At 39.8% G+C, this 26,673-nt stretch overlaps 1 protein-coding gene across 1 annotated transcript in view; it reads right to left on the bottom strand.

Annotated features, from left to right (window-relative positions):
• Window positions 1-9: 9 nt before the first annotated feature.
• The window catches only part of zeb1b (zinc finger E-box binding homeobox 1b), a gene marked incomplete at its 5' end in the record, with an annotated part of 84,153 nt that continues 57,489 nt past the window's right edge, over window positions 10-26,673 (bottom strand). Inside the window, 3 exons of the mRNA XM_043691046.1 lie at window positions 10-2,182; window positions 9,265-9,442; window positions 15,078-16,834. Of these exons, the coding sequence (XP_043546981.1) occupies window positions 1,659-2,182; window positions 9,265-9,442; window positions 15,078-16,834 (2,459 nt within the window). The remainder of the gene's footprint in view (window positions 2,183-9,264; window positions 9,443-15,077; window positions 16,835-26,673) is intronic.

Here is a 26,673-nt window from a genome sequence, read left to right as displayed (position 1 = left end):
AGTCACATCTTCAAACAGTTTGCTGATGCATTTTATTGTGAGATGGGGAGTTTGGTATAAAACTAGAAAATGACTATGTAACTAGGCAATTAAAAAAAAACTTCTGGTTTGTATCAGATGTAGACTAAAACAAACTGGCACAAAGCAAAAAATGTTCCCAACACTGCGCATGACTTCGTAATTTGGCTCATTGAGGATAGTAATACAGTTTCATGGTTACACAGTAATTTACAAAAACTGCAAAAATACCATGCTGTACATTATATTTGAAATTCAGTAGCCCAACGTTCTAAAAGTGAGGCAGGGCAAATAACAGAATTCTGAATGTAAAATTTATACATTCCCATTTGATACTCTAATTCTACAGTCCAAGGCAAGTAGTATTGTTACATAACACTTAAACAAAATCTCATTGCAAGAGAACCAATTGTATTTCTGCTTTGAATTCTTATCAACCTTCCAAATCATTTTTTCTTACTAAAATATATTATTGTATTAATACAAACTACAGTATTATACACTACATTGTGTAATAAATAATAAAGAAATATAAAAATAAGACACATAAATATAAAAGTTTTCTAAAACTAAAAGTTACACGTGTCAGTAAGTAGGGTATTAATACTGCCAGGTTCAAGGACATACAGTACAAAATTTGCACAAACATAGGAAACTAAGTTGTCATAATTTGAATTAAAATAATACTGAAATAAAAATCAGCTAACACTGTTAATAACTTGCACCAAAGCTAAGGGCTGGTTACAGCCACATTTCCATAATACTGTTTTGTAAAATGGCACTTGCAGCACACAGGTCTTGCATAAGGCCAGGGGGATACAAAGCTCCATACCATAATCCTCATTTACCTAATTAACACTGTCACTCAAAACACTGACTCTTGTTCTCTCCAACACTAATACTGTTAGTTCTTACTTTGAAGACTTGGTAACAAACTGCTATACATCTAACTACAAGTCTTACCACATCCTTCTCAGTTTTATTTTCTAGTAGCTGCTTTAAGGCTAACATTATGTTTCAAATGAATTTATACTCTAAAATAAGGTCAACTAATGTTATCAATAACTAACCTCTAGTGCGATACTGATAAAGGTAGACAATAATACTTAGGAGTATGTTAGTTACAAGTATAAAGGGAATTCTGTAGTGCAGAAATTTTCACATCCTTTCAAACCAATGAAACACTAAGGTTCAGCAATGGAGTAGAGAGCTGTAGTACTACAAGTCTACAATTAATACTTGCATTTGCAATAGAAATTTTCATAGAAATCTCTCCCAGCTGTACAGTGTTGAAGTTAATGGGATACATGAACAGCAAAATGAAGAGCAATACAGGTAAACAGATAATACAGGATGACTGGTAGCAAATTCTTTTAAAACCTGTTGGTTTGCCTTTTGAATCAAGACAGTTTATGCAATTTATCACTTGCAATTTTTTTTGCATTTTAATACAAATATCATTCCTAATATCTTGACAGTTCATATGGTAAATTGTTAATTGTTGAGGTTCAGGCACACCAGGGTTTCTACACAGTAGTGAAAACACAGTAATTGAGTGTTTCTGGAATTTTTGTTTTACATGGTACAATATTAGGTGCAGAATATTTCTTCTCCAATTTAAATTCCTGATCAAGTATTCATTACATTTTTTCTGCTGTATTAACTTCCAAAGCCTTCAGACTATTTACTGTATTTTCCTGTTCCACATCACTCATTACATCTGTCCCATTTGCTTCTCCTTCTGCTTCTACTTCCTCCTCCTCCTCCTCTGATTCTTCTCTCAATTCCTTTGCACAATTATCCTGCATTTCATCACTTTCTTTTTCTTCCTCCTCCTTTTCACTTTCATCTTCCCTTGCAGTGCTGTCCTTGTCATCTGAGTCCACGTGGGACGGAGAGGTCCTGTTGTCTGTATACTCACTGTTGTTCAGTGAATCAGGCCCAATCTCCTCTTGCTCTGCTCCTTCCCGTTCTTCAGCTTCTCGCTTACAGTATGAGTAACGGTGGTTCATGTGCTGAGAGTAGGAGCCGGAATGCGAGAAACGTTTGCCACATTTATCACACTGATATGGTTTCTCTCCAGAGTGCAGTCGTGTGTGTTCGATCAAATGATGTTTATGTTTGAATGCTTTCTTACAAATCCCACATTGATGAGGTCGCTTACCTATTCAAAATGAACACATTAGAAATAACCAAAACTTGCTAGAAACAAAAAAAAAATCAAGCCATTGATTTCAACTGAACAGCCTGATTACTGCAATGTAACTTCTGTAAAAATATAACTGAAAATATTACTTCGGTACGTCTTGATTTTTCTATTTGGCATTTCATCTGAAAATGGATCAGTGAAGTTGGACTCCATTTTATTTGAAATACATTTCAAATGAGCTGTCAACCAGTTTACAAACCAATGTTATTTCAAAAGATCCATGTATCAGCTCATTTCAGGATTAAATATTTTGCATCTTTCATTTAAAATGAAGTTAAGAATGGAATATAAGGAATAAGATGGCTGACTAGTTGACAAGGAGGGTTCAATTTGGTCACATTACTAACAGTACCTTGGGGATTGCTGGAAAAGGGTTGGGGATTAGATCCAATCCCTACCAAGTTAAAAATGCGGAGACAGCACGCATACATAGGAAAGTCCAAATCCCATAGCACAATATAGATGTGGATGATCATTAAAGTCAATTAAATTCAAATGATTTAAATCACTGCCTTTTAAATTTGAAAAATAACACCCTGTTTTGTACGATTATGTCTATTTGTCAATATTGAGTTGTAATTTGATTGTGTGTAATGATCAAGTAACAGACATTAATATTTTCATCTGTTCATTATGGTCATTTTAAGTTACTACTATTACACTTCGCAGCTGCATTTCTGTTTTCCAGGTGAGATATGCCATATTGCATCAGGCCAAACCAAGATCATGAATTTATCTATAACTAATAAATGAGAGACCAGTTTATAGCTTAATTGTTGAAACATACTTCGAAGTAAAACAGTTTTAGGTTTCAAGATGCAGTTCTTTGGCCCTAAATTGACAACTTTTCAATTTAAAATGCGCTTCGAACAGAAACAGTCACATTTGTTTCAAATATGTAATAAACCTATGCATTACTTTGGAATTAAGTCCTATAATTCCTGCAACCTTTGCTCACAAAATAAATCCAAGAGTTGTAAACCTACTGTATCAATTATAGCTTTGTAGCATTATACAGTTTGGCAGCAAAAATCTTAAATCCCATCTTTAGTGGAATGGGCAGCAAAGGGAAAAGGAGAAAACTATTAAGCAGCCTTTCAGTGCGCCTTTGCATTTCATGAGACAGTCCCATATAAGGTGTGTGCATTAAGAATAAATCTCAAGTGATGATGGATTTGCCCCCAACCTCAAACATTTGCTGTTCATTTTGCATCGCAGATAGGGTGGTTAAGAAGGTGTTTAGCAAGCTTGCCTTCAATGCTCAGACCTTTGAGCATAGGAGTTGAGACGTCATGTTGAGGTTGTACAGGATGTTGGTGAGGCCTCTTCAGGAGTACTGTGTGCAGTTCTGGTCGCCCTGCTATAGGAATGATATTATTAAATTGAAGAGGGTCCAAAAAAAATATTTACTAGGATGTTGCCAGGAATGTAGGATGAATTATAAAAATAGGCACTGGAGCATAGGAGGTTGAAGGGTGACTTCATAGAGATTTATAAAATCATGAGGGACATGGATAAGGTGAATAGCAAGGGTTTTTTCCTGGGGTGGGGGCCTACTTTTAAGGCAAGAGGAGAAAGATTCAAAAAGGACATGAGGGCTTTCTTTTTTAAGCAATAGAGTGGTTCGTGTGTGGAATGAACTGCCAGAGGAAGCGTTAGATGCAGATACAGTTAGAACATTTAAAAGATATTTGGATAAATATGTGAATAGGAAAGGCTTGGAGAGATATTTGCCAAATGCAGGTAAGTGAGACTAGTTTAGTTTGGGAATGTAGTTGGCAAAGACTACTTGAACCAAAGGGTCTGTTTCCATGTTTATGATTTTATAAAATCATAAGGCAACAGAAGTCACTACTGGAACCAATTCAAACCTAAAAACCTACCAATGCAGGGCAACAAAAGTCAAGAGAAATAAAAGCAGAAAAATGCTAGGAAAAAAAAAACTGTTTCCCTCTCCACACATTTGAGTTAACATTTTATATCTACCTGTGACTATTAATCCGAATTGATTAAACTGAAAAACGTACTAGGTTTTGAGCAAGGAGGAGAGATTGAAAGATAGAAGAGTTATACAGGCACGCAGCAAGGTGATTCTTACCTGCCTCTGAGCAATTAAGGTAGGCCCTCTTATGATGCAGCGGTAGTATCCCCACCCTGGAACCTGGGTTCAAGTCCCACCTGAGGTGTGTAAGAACATCTCTGAACAGATTGATCTGAAGAATAGGTTATGGGCGGGTAATAGATGTTGGCCTAGTGAGTGAAACGTTTAGTTCATGAGCAAATTTAAAAATGGTTTTGCATCTATGGAGTGACGAGCCAATACCTCCCAGGTGTTGACCTTTTAGCAGAATCATGACTGCAAGTTCTGAATTTTAAAAAGACACATGAAACTTTAAAAAAAAAAGCTGTCAATTTGAAAAGTAAATGGGCAACATTTTAATAGCTTTTAGGTTGAAAACACCAGGCTCCGACTGAACCATGTAATTTAAGCATTAGTCAATAACAAAAAAAAAGTGTTTAGCTCAACTCAAGTTAACTATTTGCTCCATTTAACTAGTAAAAAATTGCTTCATGAACAGACTACTTCAGTGCAGAAGACACAAGTGTGGCTTTTTATTTTTCTCTAAATAGAACATAGAACATAGAAGAATACAGCGCAGTACAGGCCCTTTGGCCCTCGATGTTGCGCCGATCCAAGCCCACCTAACCTATACTAACCCACTATCCTCCATATACCTATCCAATGCCCGCTTAAATGCCCATAAAGAGGGAGAGTCCACCACTGCTACTGGCAGGGCATTCCATGAACTTACGACTCGCTGAGTGAAGAACCTACCCCTAACTTCAGTCCTATATCTACCCCCCCAAACTGGTGCAAATGTAGCCAATTTTTCTAATCAACCTGTTCAGAGATTTATAACACATCACTGGAGTAGGTAGGACTTGAACCCAGGTCTATTGTTCCAGAGATAAGGACACTACCAAAAAAAAAAGGCCGCCTTTTTATTTTTTTTAGCCCTCAGGAGTGAATGCTTTTCTTTTGTCTCTAATGGAGTGAGCTGTTGGCTTGTTATTACGCTAATGAATTAATAATAAATGAGATAAATTAGACAATGACAACAATTAAATTGGAAAAAATAATATAACTAATCAGGTATAGAAAAAAGCGGGACCTGGAGATCCAGACTTTAGTTTTGGAGGAGTCTCAGTCCTTGACCTTGACAAACTGGTGCAAAGTACTTAATATTTGTGGATAAGAACAACATCTGAAAGGTGCAATGGCAGAAAGCAAAGCAAGAAACGCGTCAATACTCTGCACTGACCAAGATTGGATCAAAAGCTGCTGCTTGTTGTGAGAGGAAAGACCAAGAAACCAAAGTGCTTTATGACTGCCATGGCACTATATATGAAGCCACCTGGAGCACTTCCAATATTTTTGAGATATGGATCAAGAAATGGACAAAACAGAAGAAAATGACCATGAAGTGCCACCTTTTTCTCACACTGAAGCTACAAAAGGCCATTGAGGTGCTCCGGAATTTCATTTTATGCACAACAAAGTTTGATTATACTGACAACATGGAGGGCTGAAAGGCAGCACGTTTAGCAGAAAAGTTAGTTATTCCAGCAACTCCCAGATTTTTTCAATGCCTTTTGTCATTCAATGACAGGTCACTGTAAGGTGTGAACAAATTGAAAAATAAATTTTCATATATTTGCTTTCATTCTTTTTGAGTGAATCCAATTATTTAGAGATTTCTTCACCCATCTTAAAGCTCCACTTTATATGAATTCGTGGGCATGCACATACAGCAAAATTCGAAGTCAAATTGTATGTTTACAAAGAGGTGATGGGAGAATTGAGAGTAAATTCAAACCTAGCCAAGATAATCTCAAGGCTCTGCAGCAGAGTGCTTTAGAATAGGATGGAGAAAATAGCAAATTCAATAGGGCATTAGTGACTGAAGTACATTAGGGAAATTAAGAAAATGTCAGATCTATAGGCACTAAATATGCAAAGCTTTGGCAACAAAGTCAATACAGTAACAGAATAGATAGAAATTGAGGCTTCATCTAATAGCCATTCCAGAAGTCTGGCTACAACGTGAACAAAGTCCAGACCTAAATATTCCAGTATTACACAGCCTGATAATAAAATGAATGGAGGGGGGTGCAAGAACAAGAGCAAGAGAATATCTTGGCCCAGAAGATTAAATTGAACATAGTTTAGGTGAAACCAAGAAATATTAAGGGTCAGAATTCTTCCAGAATTCCTCAACCCCAGATCAAAATCAATTCATTCATTATCTCTGCTGCTATCTCTTAAAGCCCGTGGGTACAAGTCAAGACCAAAGGATTCGATGTCAATTATCGTCATCGGGTCAAAAGGTGTGGCGGTGGAAAGACACAACTGGTCAGGCAGCATCCAAAGAGAAGATTTAGCATTCGAACATAAGCTCTTCATCAGGAATGATGTCAATAATGCCCATTAATGTCTTCGGTACAATTTCTTGTATGGATTCACATGCTCACTAGATCCTTGGTTCCACATTATTTCTGGAATATTTATACCTTCCATAGTGAAGACAAATATACAAGATTTATTTTAATGCCTTTGCTATCTCCTTACTCCCTATTATAATTTCATTTGCCCTTGCCTATAAAAGGCCCTATTTTAAAATTTTCACTAATTGCTTTCTCTTCGCATTCAGAAAACCATTTATAATGTAGCCTCTTGTACTTTCTCTCATCTTTCCTTATCAATTTTTTGATTCTCATTTACTGAATTCTAAAATCTCTGTGGTTTATGGTGCAGTGGTAGCATCCCCACCCCAGAAATATTGGGTTCAATTCCCATGCCAGAACTCGTGGCCATAGAAGGTACATTTATAATGTGGTAAAACATGCTGATTGTCAGCTTTGGTAGGCAATAGTAGCGAGAGTCATACCAGGTCAATCATCCTGCACAAGGCATGGTAAAACACTCCAGTACTTTAGCTTAAGCATGGAACAATCTAATGGAAGTCTGAGTGTGGTGCTGGAAAGGCACAGCAGGTCAGGCAGTGTCTGAGGAGCAGGAGAATCAACACTGATTCTCCTACTCCTCGGACGCTGCCTGACCTGCTGTGCTTTTCCAGCACCACATCTCAACTTCGATCTCTAGCATCACCTAATGGAAGTCTGTGGCCAAACACTCAAACAAGAATGGGAGAAAAGACAGACTACGAATAAAATCTCTTCAATTCTTAAGCTTACTATATTTTCTGGCAACATTACAAGCATCTCCAATGGACCCTATTTTCCATGTGAGTTTTTTGAACCTTAAAGGGATGTATTTTCATTACAAATATGTGTTAATTTTGATAAAGCAGAATCGGATAGATTTAAAGAGACAGAAATACTGTTTGACAAATCTGAGTGCTTTAGAAATGGAACTAGGAACAAGTGGGGTGGGGGTGGGGGGAAGGAATCAGCAGATCTGTTTTTATTGAATCCTAAGTAAGTATCCAAATTGCCAGCCAAAAGGCTAGGATGCAAAATCAGGACTCACAGGACTGGAAATCATGCATTGAAAACTGACGAATGGTTACAAAACAGAAGGAATAAATAGGACGTTTTTTACATCGACAGACTACAACTAACAGGGTAATGCAACAATCATTTCGATCCGATTAGATTCCCTACAGTGTGGAAACAGGCCCTTCAGCCCAACCAGTCCACACGGACCCACTTCCCCTCTGACTAATGCACCTAACACTATGGGCAATTTAGTATGCACATCTTTGGATTGTGGGAGGAAACCCAGGCAGACATGTGGAAAGGCCACACAGACAGACAGTCACCAGAGGCTGGAATCAAACCCGGGACCCTGGTGCTGTGAGGCAGCGGTGCTAACCACTGAGCCACCGTGCCTCAGGTCTCATCCGTTGACTTTTGAGGAGGATAGGGAGTGTAATTTATCAAATGTTTGCTATCAATACAAAGTTGTGAGAGAAACTAAACAGTAAGGAGCATGGAAGGAAGCTGCAAAGAGAGACTGACCTAAGTTGTTAATATTTCTCCCCTCCACAAATGCTGCTTGACCTGTTTAGTACTCCCAGGACTTCATTTTTCCAGTATCCAGAATTTTTCTTTTCAGAGACAATAGTTAATTGGGTGAGTGGGCAAGAACATGGCAGATGGATAGAATTGATTGGTATAAAGTTATCAATTTTTCTGGCAGTTATAATTCATTTCTTTTAATGGAGTGGCACATTTTTCAAATGCTTGTATTCAGAGAGAATTGGATAAGAACCTGAGTAAATTTAGCTGTAGGAAGCAAATCAGTAAAGCAAATTATCTGTTAACCTCTATTAGAAAGGGACTGGAGTATATGTTAAAATAAATCTTACTACAATCATGAGAGGCCATGCCTGACATACTATGTGTAGTTTGGTCTTCTTGCCACTGAGGGAGTGCAATGATGATTCAACATTCCTGGAAAGAAGAGACTATCCGACGAATAGATCGAGTAGCCTAGATCTATAATTTATAGATTTTAAAAGAATGAGAAGCGAAACATATTAAATACCTAAAGGATTTAACAGTTTAGATGTAGAGGTGATGTTTCCTCTAACTGAGGAATCTAGAATAGTCACAATCTCAAAATAATGAGGTTAGCTATTTAAGAGTGAGAGGACGACAAACTTTTTCGCCCACATGGCTGTGAATCCTTATAATTCTCTATCACAGAAAGCTGTAGATGCTTAGCCTGGGAATTTTCAAGAGATACTATAAGTACCTGAACCACTAAGGAGACTGAGGACATTGGAATTGTATGGGAATGTGGAGTGAAAGTAGATATCAGTTATGGTCTTGCTGAATGGTGCTGCAAGCTCAATAGGGCAAAGGGGCTACTTCTGCTCCTATTACATTCGTAGCTAAGGTATATTAATTGTTTTGCTATGAGTGCAGTACAGCAAAAAGGTTGGTTTAAAAAATAAATTACATCAAACTGAAAAAAGACAAATGTTATACAAAATGGTTATTTCTCTTACCTGTGTGCTCATACTTGTGTCTAAGAAGAGAGCTGCTTTTCTGAAATATTTTATCACACAAATCACAGGCATACATTCCATTCTCTGTCTTTTTGATTTTCTTACGAGGAGGCATAGAGTCTGAATCATTCTGATCATCAGTATTGGGCACATCTCCGGAACTTGTCTCTTGCTTTTCCTGCTTCAGGAATACAATCACCTTTTGTTATACATTTTTATGTGACTAAACTGCATTTGTTTGGTACGCTGCACCCTTTTTAATTATTGCGTTATTTCACAATTCTACAAAAAATGTGAACAGCTTACACCAACTTATTAGAAATGGATAATAAGAGAGAGAAACATGAAATTCAAAATATTACACAGAAACAAAAAAATTAAGCAAACGAGACAGCTAATTTTCAGAAGAGCATAGAATTTCTACTAATCCCCAATTTTTAGTCAATAATTGAAGAGTAAGGTTAAAGTAAGGAGGAGAAAGTGAGGACTGCAGATGCTGGAGACCAGAGTCAAGAGTGTGGTGCTGGAAAAGCACAGCAGGTCAGACAGCATCTGAGGAGCAGGAGAATCAACGTTTCAGGCAAGAGTCTTTCATCAGTAATCCTGATGAAGGGCTCCTGCCTGAAAAATCAATTCTCCTGCTCCTTGGATGCCGCCTGACCTGCTGTGCTTTTCCAGCACCACACTCTCAACTAAGGTTAAAGTGATTAAAGATTAGATTAGATTACTTACAGTGGGGAAACAGGCCCTTTAGCCCAACAAGTCCACACCGATCCGCCGAAGCGCAACCCACCCAGACCCATTCCCCTACATTTACCCCTTCACCTAACACTACGGGCAATTTAACTTGGCCAATTCACCTAACCTGCGCATTTTTGGATTGTGGGAGGAAACCGGAGCACCCGGAGGAAACCCACGCAGACACAGGGAGAACATGCAAACTCCACACAGAGTCGCCTGAGGTGGGAAATGAACTTGGGTCTCTGGCACTGTGAGGCAACAGTGCTAACCACTGTACCACCGTGCCGCCCACAAGATACACTAAATAACTTAACAACATAATTTAAGGTATTCCAATGCAGACAGCTAGAAGTGTGAAACATTTTGGGGCCCCTTACTGAAGGAAAGATATATTGGCATTGGAGTCGATCCAGAAAATGTTTTAACTTGGTTGATGCCAGGTAAGCAGGGATTGTCTCAGAAAGACAGGCTGAGTAGATTGGGCCTGTACTTGTTGGAATGCAGAAGACTAAGAGGTGACCTTATTGAAACACACAAAATTCTTAGAGAACTCAACAGGGTAGATGTGGAAAAATTGTTTTCCCTTGTGGAAGTGTCTGTGGCAAAATCTCAAAAAAGGGTCACACATTTAAAACACAGATGAAGAGGCATTTCTTGTCTTGGAGGATTGAGATTCTGTTGAAGCTGGGGCATTAGGTACAGTCAAGGTTGAAACAGACCAGGTTTAATTAAGAAGGGAATCAAAGAGTTTTGGGGAAAATGGAATGATCAGATCAGCTGTGATCTCACCAAATGACAGAGCAGAGCCAATCGGCTGCGTCTCTTCTTATGGTCTGAGTGGAATGGCCTTCCTGTGACATGTGGGGAAGCTGTGGATACTTCTCCTGACCTAATCATTCAAAGCACAAAATATGTCACCACCTGCACAAGCTAGAACGCCTGGCTTCAAAGCCTGATTAGTGGCTAGAGACACCAAGTGCCTCGAAGGCAAAGAATGGCAGGTCTAAAAACATGGTTACACCATATGTTTGTGGCAAGCAGGCAGAAAAGGAATGGATGACCACCAGGCAAGTCAAAGAAACAAAGTCAGGTAATGCAGAGGTTCCCAGAGGTCCTACTCACTAACTGATTTACTGTTATGGATACTGATGAAGGCGATGGATTTGTAAAGGAATGCAGCAATAGTGATGTCTGTGCTGCCATGGGTGGCCCAGCTGTACAGGGGTTGGTGGGAGTGGGAGTGGGTTAAACGGCAGAACTGATAGGGGATTCTGTAGTTAACACAACAGGCAGGTGTTTCTCCAGCCATCAAGGTAACTTCAGGATGCTTTGGTGCTAGTGTCAGGGATATTGCAGAACAGCTGGGAGCAGACATTATTCTGCGGAAGAGTAAACAGTCAGCAGGTGTAATCCATATTAGTACAAATAACACAGGTAGAAAAGGAAACTGGAATTGAAAGGGCCTTGTGCAACGGAGTACACAAATAGGAAAATAAATAAATGATTTGCTGGACAATAGTGCAGGAAGGAAGGTTTTAGATTCCTGGGAAAGGCTCTGGGGGAGAATGGCATCTGTACGTGCTCAACAGGTTACATCTGAACAGGGCGTGGATGGAGTTCCTTGTGGGGTGTTTAACTAATGCTGTTGAGATGGTTTAAAGTCACTGGCAGGAATATGAGAACCAGGATAAAAATATTACAAAGTAATACCAGGGTGCTGGGAGAGGCAGAAAGTACTAAAATCGAGAACAGAGAGTCAAGCAATAGAGTCAAACAAGGGGAAAAAGTCACGAAGTCTAGATCAGGGCTACACTGCATGTATGTAAATATTGGAGGTATAATAAATAAGTTTGAGGGGTTACATGCAAAGATTGCCTAGTGGGATTTGGATCTTTAGGCGATAAGGGAGTTCTGGCTGAAGGAAGGACATATCTGAATATTGAATATACTTAGTTACAAGGTGTTTAGAAAAGATAGGAAAGGATAAAAGGGGAACGGTGGCATTCTTGGTTAAAGAGAGCATTGAAATACTTGAGAAAGATACTTCAAAGGGTGCAAGAGCAGAATGATTTGGCCAGAGCCACAGAATAGATGAGGAGGTGCCAGTGTTGGACTGGGGTGGACAAAGTTAAAAAATCACAAAATACCAGGTTATAGTCCAACATGCTTATTTGGAAGTACTTCTATAACCTGGTGTTTGTGATTTTTAAGTAAAAGAATAGAAGTAGTGCAATTATATTGATCAGTGTAATATGATCAATATAACACTTGGAAGAATATTTAGAATCAAATGTGCAAAGTAATGAGAGGTTACTACACCATACAGTAGTTCGAAAGGGCAACTAGGATTATCTGAAAATTAGAGACATAGAATACTGACTGGGATAATGACAGTGTAAGAGACAGCAACGGATGTCTCTAGATCGAGTTCTGGAGTCTTCTGTACAGCGGTGTGTCCAGATGTGGGTCAAACAGATCAAGTGACAGCGAGGGAACATTTGGGGGACAGTGATCATTGTATCATAAGATTTGGATGAAGGTAGAAAATTATACTGGTCAATGCAAAGAAAGAATAATCAACAAGAGTAAACTTTAACTGGACAAGAACAGGGCTGGGCTGGATAAACTAGAACCAAAGGTTGGTGGGAAGAACAGGAGCTGAACATTGGGCTAACCTTCAAAGAGAACTTGGTTTGGGCACAATTAGGGAATGTTGCCTCAAAACGGAAAGGTAGGACAAGCAAACCCAGAACTCTCAACGATAAAGGAGATAGAAGGTTCTTCTGACAAGTGTCAGGTAGAAGATACAGTTAAGAACCAAACTGAGTACAGAAGGTTTAGAACAGTGGTTAAAAAACAAATACAAGCAGCAAACAGGGATAATGAAAACTACTGGGATCTAACATAAAAGGAAATCCCAAAGTCTTCTCTAAACACATCAATAATAAAAGGGTGGTAAAAAGGAAGAGCAGGGCCGATTGGGAACCAAAATGAGATTGACACAGAGCAACAGCAAGGCTGAGGCATTAAATAAATGTTTTATATCGGTCTCTACCAACGATGCTGATGCTGCCCAGGCCAAGGAGACAAGGGGAGGAAACCCAGTCACTAGAAGGGTTTAAAATTGATAATTGATGCAAAGGATGATTTTGGATAAGCTGTCAGTATTTAAGCTGATAACACATCAGGATTGGATGAGATTCATCCAAGAACTTGAAGGGAGTAAGAATAGAAATTGCAGAGGCACTGGCAATTATTTTTCAATCTTCCCTGGATTCAGATGTGGTGCCAGAGAACTGCAAACATTTGGCCCTTGTTCAACAAATGTCATAAGGATTGAGCCCACATTTACAGACCTGGCAGTTTAACTTTGGTGGTGGGAAAATGTCTGGAAACAATTTCCGGTTAGAATTAAAAGGAGAAATTGATTAATTTGGAAGAATTAACACAGATTTCTTCAGGGAAAATGGCTTCTAAATAGCTGGAGGTTTTGAATAAGTATTATAAAAGGTTGAAGAGGAGAAGGATGGTGGTGGTGTACACGGACAGATTTGAACGTTACAGGGCATGGTCTAAAAAAAAGGACATTAACAAGTTGGATACAAAATTGGCAGCGATACGGTAAACAGACAGTAACAGTTCAATCGATACAGCGGCACGGTGGCACAGTGGTTAGCACTGCTGCCTCACAGCGCCAGAGACCCGGGTTCAATTCCCACCTCAGGCGACTGACTATGTGGAGTTTGCACATTCTCCCAGCGTCTGCGTGGGTTTCCTCTGAGTGCTCCGGTTTCCTCCCACCGTCCAAAAATGTGCAGGTTAGATGAATTGACCATGCTAAATTGCCCATAGTGTTAGGTGAAGGAGTAATTGTAGGGGAATGGGTCTGGATGGGTTGCGCTTCGGCGGGTCGGTGTGGACTTGTTGGGCCGAAGGGCCTGTTTCCACACTAAGTAATCTAATCTAATCACCTCTTGATACTTTTAGGCTGGAAGTCGTTTGTTGTGGGGTTCTTTGGATATTAGTACAGTATTGATACATATAAAATTATGTGGACCTTGACATGCAGAGGACAATTTCAAAGTTTGTGGATGACAAAACTTGAAGGAATTATAAACAGTGGTCAGCGCATCATAAAAGTTCAAAAATACATGGACACATTGGTGGTGTGGGCAGATCCATGGCAGGTGAAGTTCAATACAGAGAAGTAAGAGGTGAAGCTCTTTGGTACCAAAAACATGGTGACACAGTAGAAAGAGCACTATTCTAAGGAGTGTGCAGAAGCAGAGAAACCTGGGTGTATACATATAAAAGGTCAGTGAAGGTGGCAGGACATTGCAGTTAATGAAACATACAGGATCCTAGCCTTATAAATAGGGGCTGAAGAGTTCAAGAACAGGGAACTTCTGATGAACTTGGATAAGACACTTGTTAGACTTCAGCTGAAATGTAATGTACAGTTCTGAATGCGACACTATAGATGGATGCATTGGACAGAATGCCGAAGATAGTTACAGGAATGGTTCCAGGGATGAGAAACTTCAATTATGAGAAATATTGGATTGGTTGGCACTGTTTTCCTTGGATAGGAGGAGGCTGAGATTTGATAGGAATTTTCAAATTCATGAGCAGGCTGGATAGAGTCAATAGGGAGAAATGGTGCCCATTTGTAAATAGATTCTGAACCATAGGAACCATAGTTTAAGTGTTTTGCAAATGAGAGGTGAATAAAAACTTTCACACAGGTAATAGTTAAAGGCATGTAATGCACTGCATGGAAGTGTGGTGAAGTCAGGTTCAACTGATGCATTCAAGAGATTAAACAGTTAAGGTGAAATAATGTAATGAATTACAGGGAAAAGGCAAGAAATTGTCACAAAACTAAAATGTCAGTGCAGACATGAGTCATATTGCTTCCTACTGCACCGTAACAATTCGGAGATTCTGTAAAAACTATATTCAGCTTTATAAAAAAGGAAGAAACTTTGAAGTATCCATCCACTTTCTTTTGAAAAATCTATTTAAGTACTAGATAATGATTTGTAAAAGATCTGTAATAATGGTATACTTACTGCATGATTTCCATTGGCTTGAATTGGTTTGTGTTGTGATTCAGATCCATTTGAATTGGTTGATTTATATGTGTAGGCCACCTGTGGAATGAAGCCGGCCTGCTTTATTGTAGCTAAGGCTCTGAGACATGGAACACTGTTTTGGCTCGAAATGGCAACAATTGTGGGTATTTGAGTTGTATTTGTAGGGATTGCAATACTTATAGGTTTGGCACTTGAGTTTCCTTCTGAATGATCATTTTCTATTTGTTCTTTTTTTAAACAAGATAGGTTTAAGGGCTCCTCTTGAACATAATGAACACTGCTGTGGTAAACACTGGTTATTGTGGGTCTTTCAAGTCCCTCTTTTTGCTGTCGTGGAAGTGACAGATCAAGAGGTTCTAACTGTAAATCCTCTTGGTTGCCATCAGGTGTGTTAAGATAGCTTTGTGAATTTCTTGAAGATGCAGAAGAGAGATTTAGAGGTGATGGGGAGGGAGTATTACTCCTTGAAGGATCTGCCATCACATTAAATGGCGTACTTGTAGTTTGAGATTCAGTCACCTTATCAACAGCTTCAGAATTTGCAGTATTGCCTTGTAAATCACTAACAGGTGAAGAATCTGTATGACTGACAAGTAGATTTGGTTTGACCTCCTTGTTGCTTGGTGTGGGAGAGGAAGGACAAGATGGCTCAACTGGAATCTGACCAGTTTGCATTTTCTCAAACCACTTTTTCACCTTTTCTAGTGGCAGGTTTACAGCAACAGAAATTTTTGCTAATTCTTCTGATGTTGGTTCTGCATTCAATGCATAATATGCCTTAAGAAGTGACAACAGATTCTTCAATGGCTCTTGATCTGAAGAGATGTTCTCCTCTGTTGATACAGAAGCCCCAGAGATCTTAATATTGGCTTCTCCTGAGTGAGATTCAGTTTTAAGTTGATAGTGCTTTAGTTCGTGAAGTGCATTTAATCCACCGGGACATTCATTACAAAGCAGACATGTGTTACCAACTCCTTCAACATTGGTCTCCATTTTCTCAGTTTTGACTGTGAGGTCTTCTGGTGGCTTTTCATTTGTACAATTGTCTGCTAGGTTAGCAATCTCCTTTTTCAAATTTTGAGGCACAGCTTGAAGTTGACTCGGCTCCAAGCTGTAGTTGATGATGATTTTGGTTGTTCCATCCTGATCAATCAAGGGAAGACTGATTGATGAAATAAGGGAATGACTGTTTTGTTGAACTGATGCAGAAGAGACTGTTCCTGGCTCTTTGGAAGGGAGAGTGACATGATTATTTTCTAATACTGCAACTTTAAGAACATTCTGAATGTCACTTAGATTTATGCTAATAGGAGAGACAAGGCCTACAGTTGGCAACACAACAGCCTGAACCACACTCTGAGGTGATGTTGTGACCTGGAGAGGGTTATTGCCACTAAACCCTCCATTTTGGAAAGAGCTTGCACAGTTGATACCAGAGGTCACGACCATAGTTTTGTACTCATAATCCACAGGCTCAGTTTTGATTTGGTTTACAGTAGGCTGTTCTTGTAAAGGTTTACTGTTTTCTAGCTTATGACGAAGTTGTGTTCTAGCAGGGCTATTAGCCGATGGTGAAAGGGATGGAGAAGTGCCTTGAGGTGTCTTGATTCCTGAACGAGCTCTACCATTAAGTGATATAAGACCAATGCACTTCTTACTACTGATGTGTGAACTGTAAGAGCCAGAGTGAGAAAACCGCTTCTTGCAGTTAGGACATTCATATGGCTTTTCTCCTAGACAGGGAAGAGAAAGAAGACAGCAGCTTAAATCTCACATTCTTTTATGTTATACACAACTCCTTGCAACTTTAGGTCATAAAATGCTTATTCTCTCAAGGCATTTTTAGATAAAACCTACAAATTTAAAAATGTACTTCAGCCATCAATCCCTCCTAAAAAAGGTAATTCTAATGTAATAAAAGCAAAATCCTGGAGATCTGAAATGAAACTCAGTAGGTTAGACAGAACTTGTGGAGAGGGAAAACAGAATGAACATTTCAAGTCGTACATGACTCAATTTTTCTAGCACTTTCTGTTTATATTGTCATCTGGACGTGTAAGTGTAAAAACTTCCACAGAATTTGAACTCAAGCTAATTATTAAGACACGGGTTAATGCATCCCATCACAGATTCTGAATCAGATAGTGGAAAGGTTTCTCTTGTCAACAGGCACCAGAAGAACCCAAGCTTACTGATGTATTCAATCTCCTAATGGCTGATTCATTTGAAATGGGCTCTGCTCTGCTATATGATGCGGTTCATTAAAATGTGACAAGATCATTTTATATTTTTATGTGTTTGATTAAAACGTTTCTGCACAGTCAACTGCATATAAAGAAATGACTCATTCATAAAGTCAGGAAGTGTGGGATACAAGGAGATTTGGCTACCTGGATTCAGAATTGGCTGGCTGACAGAAGGCAGAGAGTGGTTGTGGATGAAAAGCATTTCACCTGGAAGAGTGTTGACTGGGGTCTCGCAGGGCTGTGTTCTTGGGCCTCTGCTCTTTGTAGTTTTTAGAAATGACTTGGATGGGAGGTCGAGGGGTGGGTTAGCAAGTTTGCAGATGACACAAACGTTGGAGATGTTGTCGATAGTATAGAAGGCTACTGCAGGCTGCAGCGCAACATAGACAGGATAGGCAGAGCTGGCTGAGAAATGGCAGATGGAGTTCAACCTGGATAAATGCGAAGTGATGCATTTTGGAAGGTCGAACTTGAATGCTGAATATAGGATTAAAGACAGGATTCTTGGCAGTGTGGAGGAACAGAGGGATCTGGGTATGCAAGTACATAGATCCCTCAACATTGCCACCCAAGTGGATAGGATTGTGAAGAAAGCATATGGTGATTTGGCTTTCATTAACAGTGGTATTGAGTTTAAGAGCCGCAAGTTTTTGCTGCAGCTCTGCAAGCCCCTGGTGAGACCACACTTGGAATACTGTGTCCAGTTCTGGTCACCCTATTATCGGAAAGATACAAAGGCTTTGGAGAGGGTGCAAAGAAGGTTTACCAGGATGCTGCCTGGACTGGAAGGCTTGCCTTTTGAAGAGAGGTTGAATAAGCTCAGACCTTTCTCTCTGGAGAGGAGGAGGAAGAGAGGAGACTTGATCGATGTGTACAAAATAATGAGAGGAATAGATAGAATCAATAGCCAGAGACCTTTCCACAGGGCAGGATTGACTGGTACAAGAAGTCATAGTTTGACGATATTAGGAGGAAGGTATAAAGGAGGCATCAGAGGTAGGTTCTTTACGCAGAGAGTTGTGAATGCATGGAATGCGTTGCCAGCTGAGGTGGTGGAAGCGAAGTCATTGGGGACATTCAAGCGACTGCTGGACATGCACATGGATAGCAGTGAGTTGAGGTGCGTGTAGGTTAAGTTACTATATCTTACATTAGGATTAGGTCTCGGCACGACATCGTGGGCCTAAGGGCCTGTTCTGTGCTGTACTTTTCTATATTCTAAACTGCAAACTATCTGCCAAAACCTCAGTTCAGCTTTGCATCAACTATAGGCAGGAATATTTGTCACAATCTTCTCATATATCATGATCAGAAATTTTACAATTTATATACTATGAGAAATAAACCTTGCAGCTTTGAAATTGAGTAAATCTCTGTTATTTTCACAAATGGATTGCAGTATCTTACTTCTGTGTAATCTGAATACAGTACTTGTGAATAATATTGTTGAAATTTCAACCTGATAACTTTGTAAATTCCACTACTAGAGACAGCACAAGTACATGACCAGCAAATGTGGAAGTGTTATTAACAGCATTGAGCATCTTCTTCCAAAAACGTGATTGCCATGTATGCTGATCTTGTCCACATATGAAAACTTCAGTTGACTCAAAGCACTGGGACAGGAATAAAAAAAACCCCACAATACAGCAAGTATTAAATCAATACCAAATGTTCACGAAGACAGCTCACGACCACAGTCTCTCAGACAACTACAAATGGACAATAAGTGCTGACACAGCCAGTGACACACAGGTCCCCTGAATGAATATTTTAAAAATGCAGGGAAGACCATTTGGACAGTTAACATTTGTGCAGGCTCTTCGGGGAACTGAGCTGGCTCTCACTTCCTCAGTCTTTCCCCATAACCATGTAAATTTTCTCTTCACAAAACAATTCAGTTCCTTTTAAAAACTCCGATTTTATCGCCTTCATCACAAAATTAGATTTGGATTTCAGATCCTAACCACTTACATCCCCCAACCTACAAAGCTGGCATAGGGTCTTTTGGAATGTAAAAACTAGGAGCAGGAGGTAATTCAGCCCCTCGAGCCTGCTCCACCATATGACAGAATCATGGCTGATCTTATATTGGTCTCAAACTCACTCACTCTCCATAACCTTCAACCGATTACTGATTAAAAGTGTATTGCCTTCTTAAATTTACTTATATCCCAGCATCCACTGCACTCTGGTGGGTACTGACTTCTACAGATTTACAATCCTTTGAACAATTAATTTCTCTTCGTCTGTTTTAAATCCATGAACCCTAATCCTACAACCAATATTTCTTGTTCCAGATTTCTCCACAAGGAAACAACCTTTCTACTTTGTTAACTCCTTTAACATATATATACCTCAATTATATCTCCTCTTATTCTTCTAAACTCTAGTCTTTATAGGCCTATCCTGCTCAATAACAAGACAAACCTCTCATCTCTGGAATCAATTTTGTGAGCTTCTTCTAAACTGTCTCCATTTTAACTACATCCCTCCCCAAATTCGGCAGCTTTCCAAGTGTGATCTCACTAATGTTATGTACAGTTGCAACATTTCTCTCCTTCTATACTCTAGTCTTTTAGCACCAAATGCCAAAATTCCACTTTCCTTCATCATTACCTGCTGTACCTGCATAGTAGTTTTTTGCAATTCATGCACAAGATCACCCGTATCCCTCTTTACTGAAGCTTCTCCCGATTTAGATGAAGAGTGTGCCTCTCTATTCTTTCAACTAAAATGGATAACCTAACATTTATCCATGTTAAATTTCAAGCGCTGAATATTGGCCTATTCACATAACTTATCCATTTCCATCTGCTAATGTTTTATTTGTTCATTGCAACTTACTTTCCCACCTATTTTAGTGTCATCTGCAAATTTGGCTGTAGTATTTCCTATCCCCGCATCCCAGTCATGAATCCAGATTATAAATATTTGGGGTCCAAGGATTGAATCCTGTGGCACCCCTCCAGTAGATCCATTTATCCTAAATTCTCTTATTTCTGCTGGTTAGCCAATCCTCTTCCTACAGTGATGTACTGTATCTGTTGCACCCAATATGGTCCCCTCTTTTTCGGGGAAACAGGACCCCATTTCTGATGAAGGGCTTATGTCAATTCTCCTGCCCCTCTGATGCTGCCTGACCTGCTGTGCTTTTCCAGCATCACACTCTCGACTCTGACCTCTAGCATCTGCAGTCCTCACTTTCTCCTTTTCCAGCTAGTTAATTACCCCTGACCACACATGATCATAACTTTGTGTATTAATCTTTGTTTGGCACCTTATCAAATGCAAATTTTGCTAACCACCTTGATTGCGTTCCCTCAAGTTTATTCTGATGAGGTCACAGGGACTGAGGATATATTTGCTTTATTTGTTTTATCCCTTATTCTTACAACTCCTCCATTAAATTTCCTGTCAAACTTCTCTAAGGAGAACAGGACCAGTTTCTACTATCTACATAACTGAAGCATCTCATCCCAGAACCAACATTGTAATCTTTTCGCCCAGAACTATCACATCCTAGACCTAGTATTATAGCATATTATAATTTGTTTGGTTGACTTGACAGTTAAGTAGCGATCACCTTAAAACTGAACAATGCTGGTAAAAGTTATTATATACTCCTAAAATGCTTAATACATTTCATGCTTAATTTTGCAATTAAAAACTACATTTGGTTAAAAAAGTAATTTTCAACATTTTCTCCCCACCCTAAAAAAAATGTTCGTGGCACATTCATATCCTCATCCACTGGACTCAAAAGTATTTCAGTTAGTTCAGTACTTTTGAAAATGTGGCAATCACCTTTCATAGGACAAGCTCCCAAAGACCAGAAACTGTGTTTTATGGTCCTGTCTGACAGTTAAAATTGACATTGGAGACAATGTCCCAGCTCTTTTTGGACATAATGTCATGGTATATTTTATATCCTTCTGAAGGGACAAAAGAAACCTCATTTTTAACATCTCATTCCAAAAGTTGGCATCTCCAAAAGTATAGCATTCAACTACTGAACAGATTGTCAGCCTTGATTTTTGCCATCAAATTCTGAAATATGTCATGAACCCATAAACCTGTGACTCAGAGAAATGTGTGCTCCCAACTAAACCATGGTTGACTTAGATACAAAAACAGAAACCAGGTAATGACTATATTAATCTCATTTTAGTGATATTATTTGAAGGAGTAAATTTGGTTAGAACTTTAGTCCCTCTTTAAAATGTCATGGGATTTTTAACATCCACCTAAAATATGTATAGGAACTTACAGCCTTGCTAGGTTGATGGAACTGGAGATGAACAATGATTTCAAAAGGAAAATGTGGAGAACTTAGAAGAAACATGCAGGTGTACATGGATAGAAAGGGATTGGCAAAAATTTTCAGAGGGATGGCATGAACCTAAAGCCTCTTTTGTGCCATAATGACCAACTGTCTCAGAAAAGGCAGATCTCTCATGTGAAGGGCAGTAGTTCTAACAATGGAACAATCCATCAATATTACATGACAGCATAAGAATGATACTCCGCTCCAGGAGTCTGACTTCAACTCAATTTTTGACTTGGAAATAGCAATAACGCCAAAATGACAACTTCAACACCAGAAGTATCCGAAATAAGGTAGGTGAGCTTGCAGCAAGGATAGGTACCTGGGACTTCAATGTTGTGGCAATTTCGAAGACATGGATAGAGCAGGGTGAGGAATGGATGTTGCAGGTTCCAGGGTTTAGATCTTTCACTAAAACAGGCAAGGCATAGCCTTGTTAGTCAAAGATAGTATAACGGTGGCTGACAGAACTTTTGATGAGAACTCGTCTACTGAGGTAGTGTGGGCTGAGGTTAGGTAGGAGTGAAAGGAACAGGGTGGTCATTATGGGGCACTTTAACTTCCCCAACATTGATTGGGAATGTTATAGCTCTAGTATGTCAGATGGATCAGTTTCTGTCCAATGTGTACAGGAGGGTTTCCTGACACAGTATGTCAAAGGGCTGACAAGAGAGGAGGCCACTCTGGATCTCATGCTTGGTAGTGAACCAGGCCAGGTGTTTGTTTTAGTTGTAGGCGAGCACTTTGAAGAGAGTGACTATAATTCAGTTACATTTAGTTTAGCAATGGAAAGGGATCAGTACGTGCCACAGGTCAAGACTTATTGATGGGGCAAGGACAATTATAATGCGATTAGACAAGAATTAGGATGCATAGAATGGGGTAGCAAAATACAAGGGATACAGACAATCGAAATGTGGAGCTGGTTTAAGGAACAGATACTACATGTCCTTGATAGGTATGTCCCTGTCAGGAAGAGAACTGTGGTTTACTACAGAAATTACATCTCTTGTTAAGAAGAAGAAAGAGGCTTATGTGTTGATGAGGCAAGGTGGTACAGATGGGCGGTGGAGAGTTACAGATCAGCTAGGAAGGATTTAAAGAGAGAGTTAAGAAGAGCAAAGAGAGGACACGAGCAGTCTTTAGCAACAGAATAAAGGAGAACCTGAACGTTTTCTACAGGTATTTGAGGAATAAAAGGATTGAGGTTAGTTACACACAGGTGTTATCAATTCTAGAAGGAGTGAAAGTAGACAAGTCCCCTGGGACAGATGGGATTTATCCAGAGGACTCTCTGGGAAGCTAGGGAGGAGATAGCAAAGCTTTTGGCTTTGATATTTGAGTTGTCATTGTCTACAGGTTTAGTACCTGAGGACTGGAGGATTGCAAATGTGCCCTTGTTCAAGAAGGGCAACAGAGATGACCCAGGTAATCGTAGACCAGCCTTACTTCTGTTGTAGGAAAGGTTTTGGAAAGGATTATAAGAGATAAGGTTTATAATCATCTAGCAAGCAACAATTTGATTTTAGATAGTCAACATGGTTTCGTCAAGGGCAGGTCGTGTATCACAAACCTCTGAGTTTTTTTGAGAAGGTGACCATACATGTAGATGAGGGTAGGCAGTTGACGTGATATACTTGGACTTCAGTAAAGCCTTTGATAAGGTTCCACATGGATATGCTGATGGAGAAAATGCAGAGGCATGGGATGGAGGGTGATTTAGCAGTTTGGATGAGAAGCTGGCTTTCTGTAAGAAGTCAGCGAGTGGTGGTTGATGGAAAAAATCCAGTCTGGAGTCCAGTTACTAGTGGTGTTCCACAAGGATCTGATTTGGGACCATTGCTGTTTGTCATTTTTAAAAATGACTTAGACGCAGGCATAGGTGGATGGAATAGTAAATTTGCAGACGATGCTAAAGTCAGTGGAGTAGTGGATAGTTTGGAAGAGTGTTACAGGTTGCAGGGGGATTTGGATAAATTGCAGAACTGGGCTGAGGGGTGGCAAATGGAGTACAATGCAGCTAAATGCGAGGTGATGCACTTTGGGAAGAAAAGCAGGAAGGCAGAGTACTGGGTCAATGGAAAGATTCTTGGTCATGTGGTTGTGCAGAGGGTTCTTGGAGTCCATGTGCATAGATCCCTGAAAGTTGCTACCTAGATGGATAGTGCTTTTAAGAAGGCATACGGTGTGTTAGGTTTCATTGGTAGAGGGATGGAGTTCCAGAAACGCAATATCATGCTGCAAATATAAAAAACGCTGGTACGGCCACACTAGGAATATTGTGTACAGTTCTGGTCACCCCATTACAAAAAGGATGTGGAAGCACTGGAAAAGGTGCAGAGGAGATTTACCAGGATATTGCCTGGTCTGGAGGGAAGGTCTTATGAGGAAAGGCTGAGAGACTTGGGTCTTTTCTCATTGGAAAGAAGGAGGCTAAGGGGGGATTTGATAGAAACATACAAGATGATCAGAGGATTAGATAGGGTGGACAGAGAAAGACTTTTTCCTAGGATGATGATGTCAGCTTGTACGAGGGGGCATAACTACAAATTGAGGGGTGATAGATTTAAGATTGATGTCAGAGGCAAGTTCTTTACACAGAGTGGTAAGGGCGTGGAATGCCCTACTTGCTAAGGTGGTCAACTCAGCCAAATTAGGGAGATTTAAACAATCCTTAGATAAGCTCATGGATGATTTTGGAATAGTGTAGAGGGACGAGCTGAGAAAAGTCCACAGGTCGGTGCAACATCGAGGGCCAAAGGGCCTGTTCTGCGCTGTATTGTTCTATGTGTATAAATTGACTCCCTAATTTCAGCTTTAAAACGGTCTTCAAAACTCGACCTATATAAGTATATAAGGTAGTTCTTTGATCTGTTTTTTAAGAAACCTGCTAGAACAGCGGTGAGTCAGGAGAATTGGTCATTTTGGCGATCTCATTGGAATTTCATACATTGATGATACACTTAGCGATCGCTTGTGGACCAATGTGTTTATTGGTCCACATGTCTCAGCTTATGTATTGTGTGAAGTTCATTGAATGAAGAAAATGCATTTTGTAAAGTATTTCATAAGTTATTTCACTTCATGTTAAATATTATGATCCTGAAATAATTCCTGAAACAAGACACACCCAGAATCTTAAGCAGCTGAGTAATTTCAGATCTTTCAAACGAGCGTTTGGTGGTACACAAGTGCTAAGAAAATATGCTATGAAAAATAACTCCATGATGGTTTCCAATTTTAACAATTTAGATTCCAAATTATGGTTTGATCCTAAGACAAAACCAGTAAAAATACTAAAATATCATGATTTGGACCCAAAACATGTCAAATGATCTGTTCAGGAAACATTAAAAAAAAGGCAGAAAATATTGAGAATGTATTTTTATTCTCACTCCAAGTTTACAGATTACAATGAGCCTCCTTGAGTCAGTAATATGCAAAATATCTTTAAATACTCAGTTCAAACAGGTAGAATCATAAAATCCAGAGTGGGAATGGATCTTGCCAAAGATGGTGATGGCATTCATTGCCTCAGGTCAGTAACCATGTATTTCAGAAATATTAGTCTTAAATTAATGCCTCTATCAATCCAAAGGCTAAGTGCTTTTCACTCAGTCACTTCTAACCATACTGGTGAAACCCTGAATGATGCTGTTAACATCTCGGGACAATACATTCTCTGTTGGAACAAATTACTGACCTAGTGACTTTAAGATTTGAAAATTTCACTGAATGATATCCAGTGCAAGTATATTTATGTCAGATTAGATTAGATTAGATTAGATTACTTACAGTGTGGAAGCAGGCCCTTCGGCCCAACAAGTCGACACCGACCCGCCAAAGCGTAACCCACCCATACCCGCACACTTACCCCTTCACCTAACACTACGGGCAATTTAGCATGGCCAATTCACCTGACCTGCACATCTTTGGACTGTGGGAGGAAACCGGAGCAACCGGAGGAAACCCACGCAGACACAGGGAGAATGTGTAAACTCCACACAGTCAGTCGCCTGAGGCGGGAATTGAACCCGGGTCTCTGGCGCTGTGAGGCAGCAGTGCTAACCACTGTGCCACCGTGCCACCCGTCAGCTGTGCAGACTTGGTTTTCAGTCAGGCACCATTACAGGATACATACATCGGATGCATCTTGAGCTGTCAGCAAATCACAGGGTGGCACCCGGAACTCAGCTGAGCCATGGTGAAGGGTAATGGTTGCTGCTGAGATATTATCCCCAAAGCCCAACATGGAGAATCAGAGCAAGAATGATAGGTGCTCTTTGTGGGGGGGTGTTGAGTCTTGAGGGTGATGGAGGGAGGTTGACAGGGAGAATGGAAGCCAGGGCAGGCGGTGGCACGGTCAGATGAAAGCCCTGGCCTAGGTCAAATCCCTTGATATTACTAGAGATTGAGAAACCACACCCTTGCTAACTCCTAGTCTGCCAGCAGTGGTTTGGCAATAGGTAGGCTAACTTATTCTCTTCCTGCCTGGAAACAAAATAAGCAGAGTCAAGTGAGAGGAGATGCTTCAGTGGTCATTAACTGACTATTAACAGGCCTCAAATAGCACTGGGTCAGGTGCTCAGCTATGGACCTTTCTATCCAGACTTAATTTCCAAGGTGATAGGAAGGGGCAGGCATCTCTCTGCCATAACTACCTGTCCTTTGGTCAATGACAGGAACATTCCACCCTCAGTATTTTCCCCTTGATTAAAAGCATTGAAGTTGAAAAAGAAAAAGAGCGAAGTTCAAGAAAAGTCTCAATTCATCAGATACAGAAACACCCTGATTCAATCAATCATTCTTTCAAACTACTTGTTAAGCTTTGTGACCAATTGATACCAGTTTTTCAGATTATGTACTGTTGATAAAACCATATCTTTGAAAGTTGCCACTCAGGTGGATAGAGCTTGTAAGGAGGCCTATGGTGCATTAGCGTTCATTAGCAGAGGGACTGAATTCAAGAGTCGTGAAGTGATGTTGCAACTGTACAGGA

This window comes from Chiloscyllium plagiosum, chromosome 5, assembly GCF_004010195.1.
Source record: "Chiloscyllium plagiosum isolate BGI_BamShark_2017 chromosome 5, ASM401019v2, whole genome shotgun sequence".
Classification (NCBI taxonomy): domain Eukaryota; kingdom Metazoa; phylum Chordata; class Chondrichthyes; order Orectolobiformes; family Hemiscylliidae; genus Chiloscyllium; species Chiloscyllium plagiosum.
This window is presented reverse-complemented; position numbering and strand designations above follow the sequence as displayed.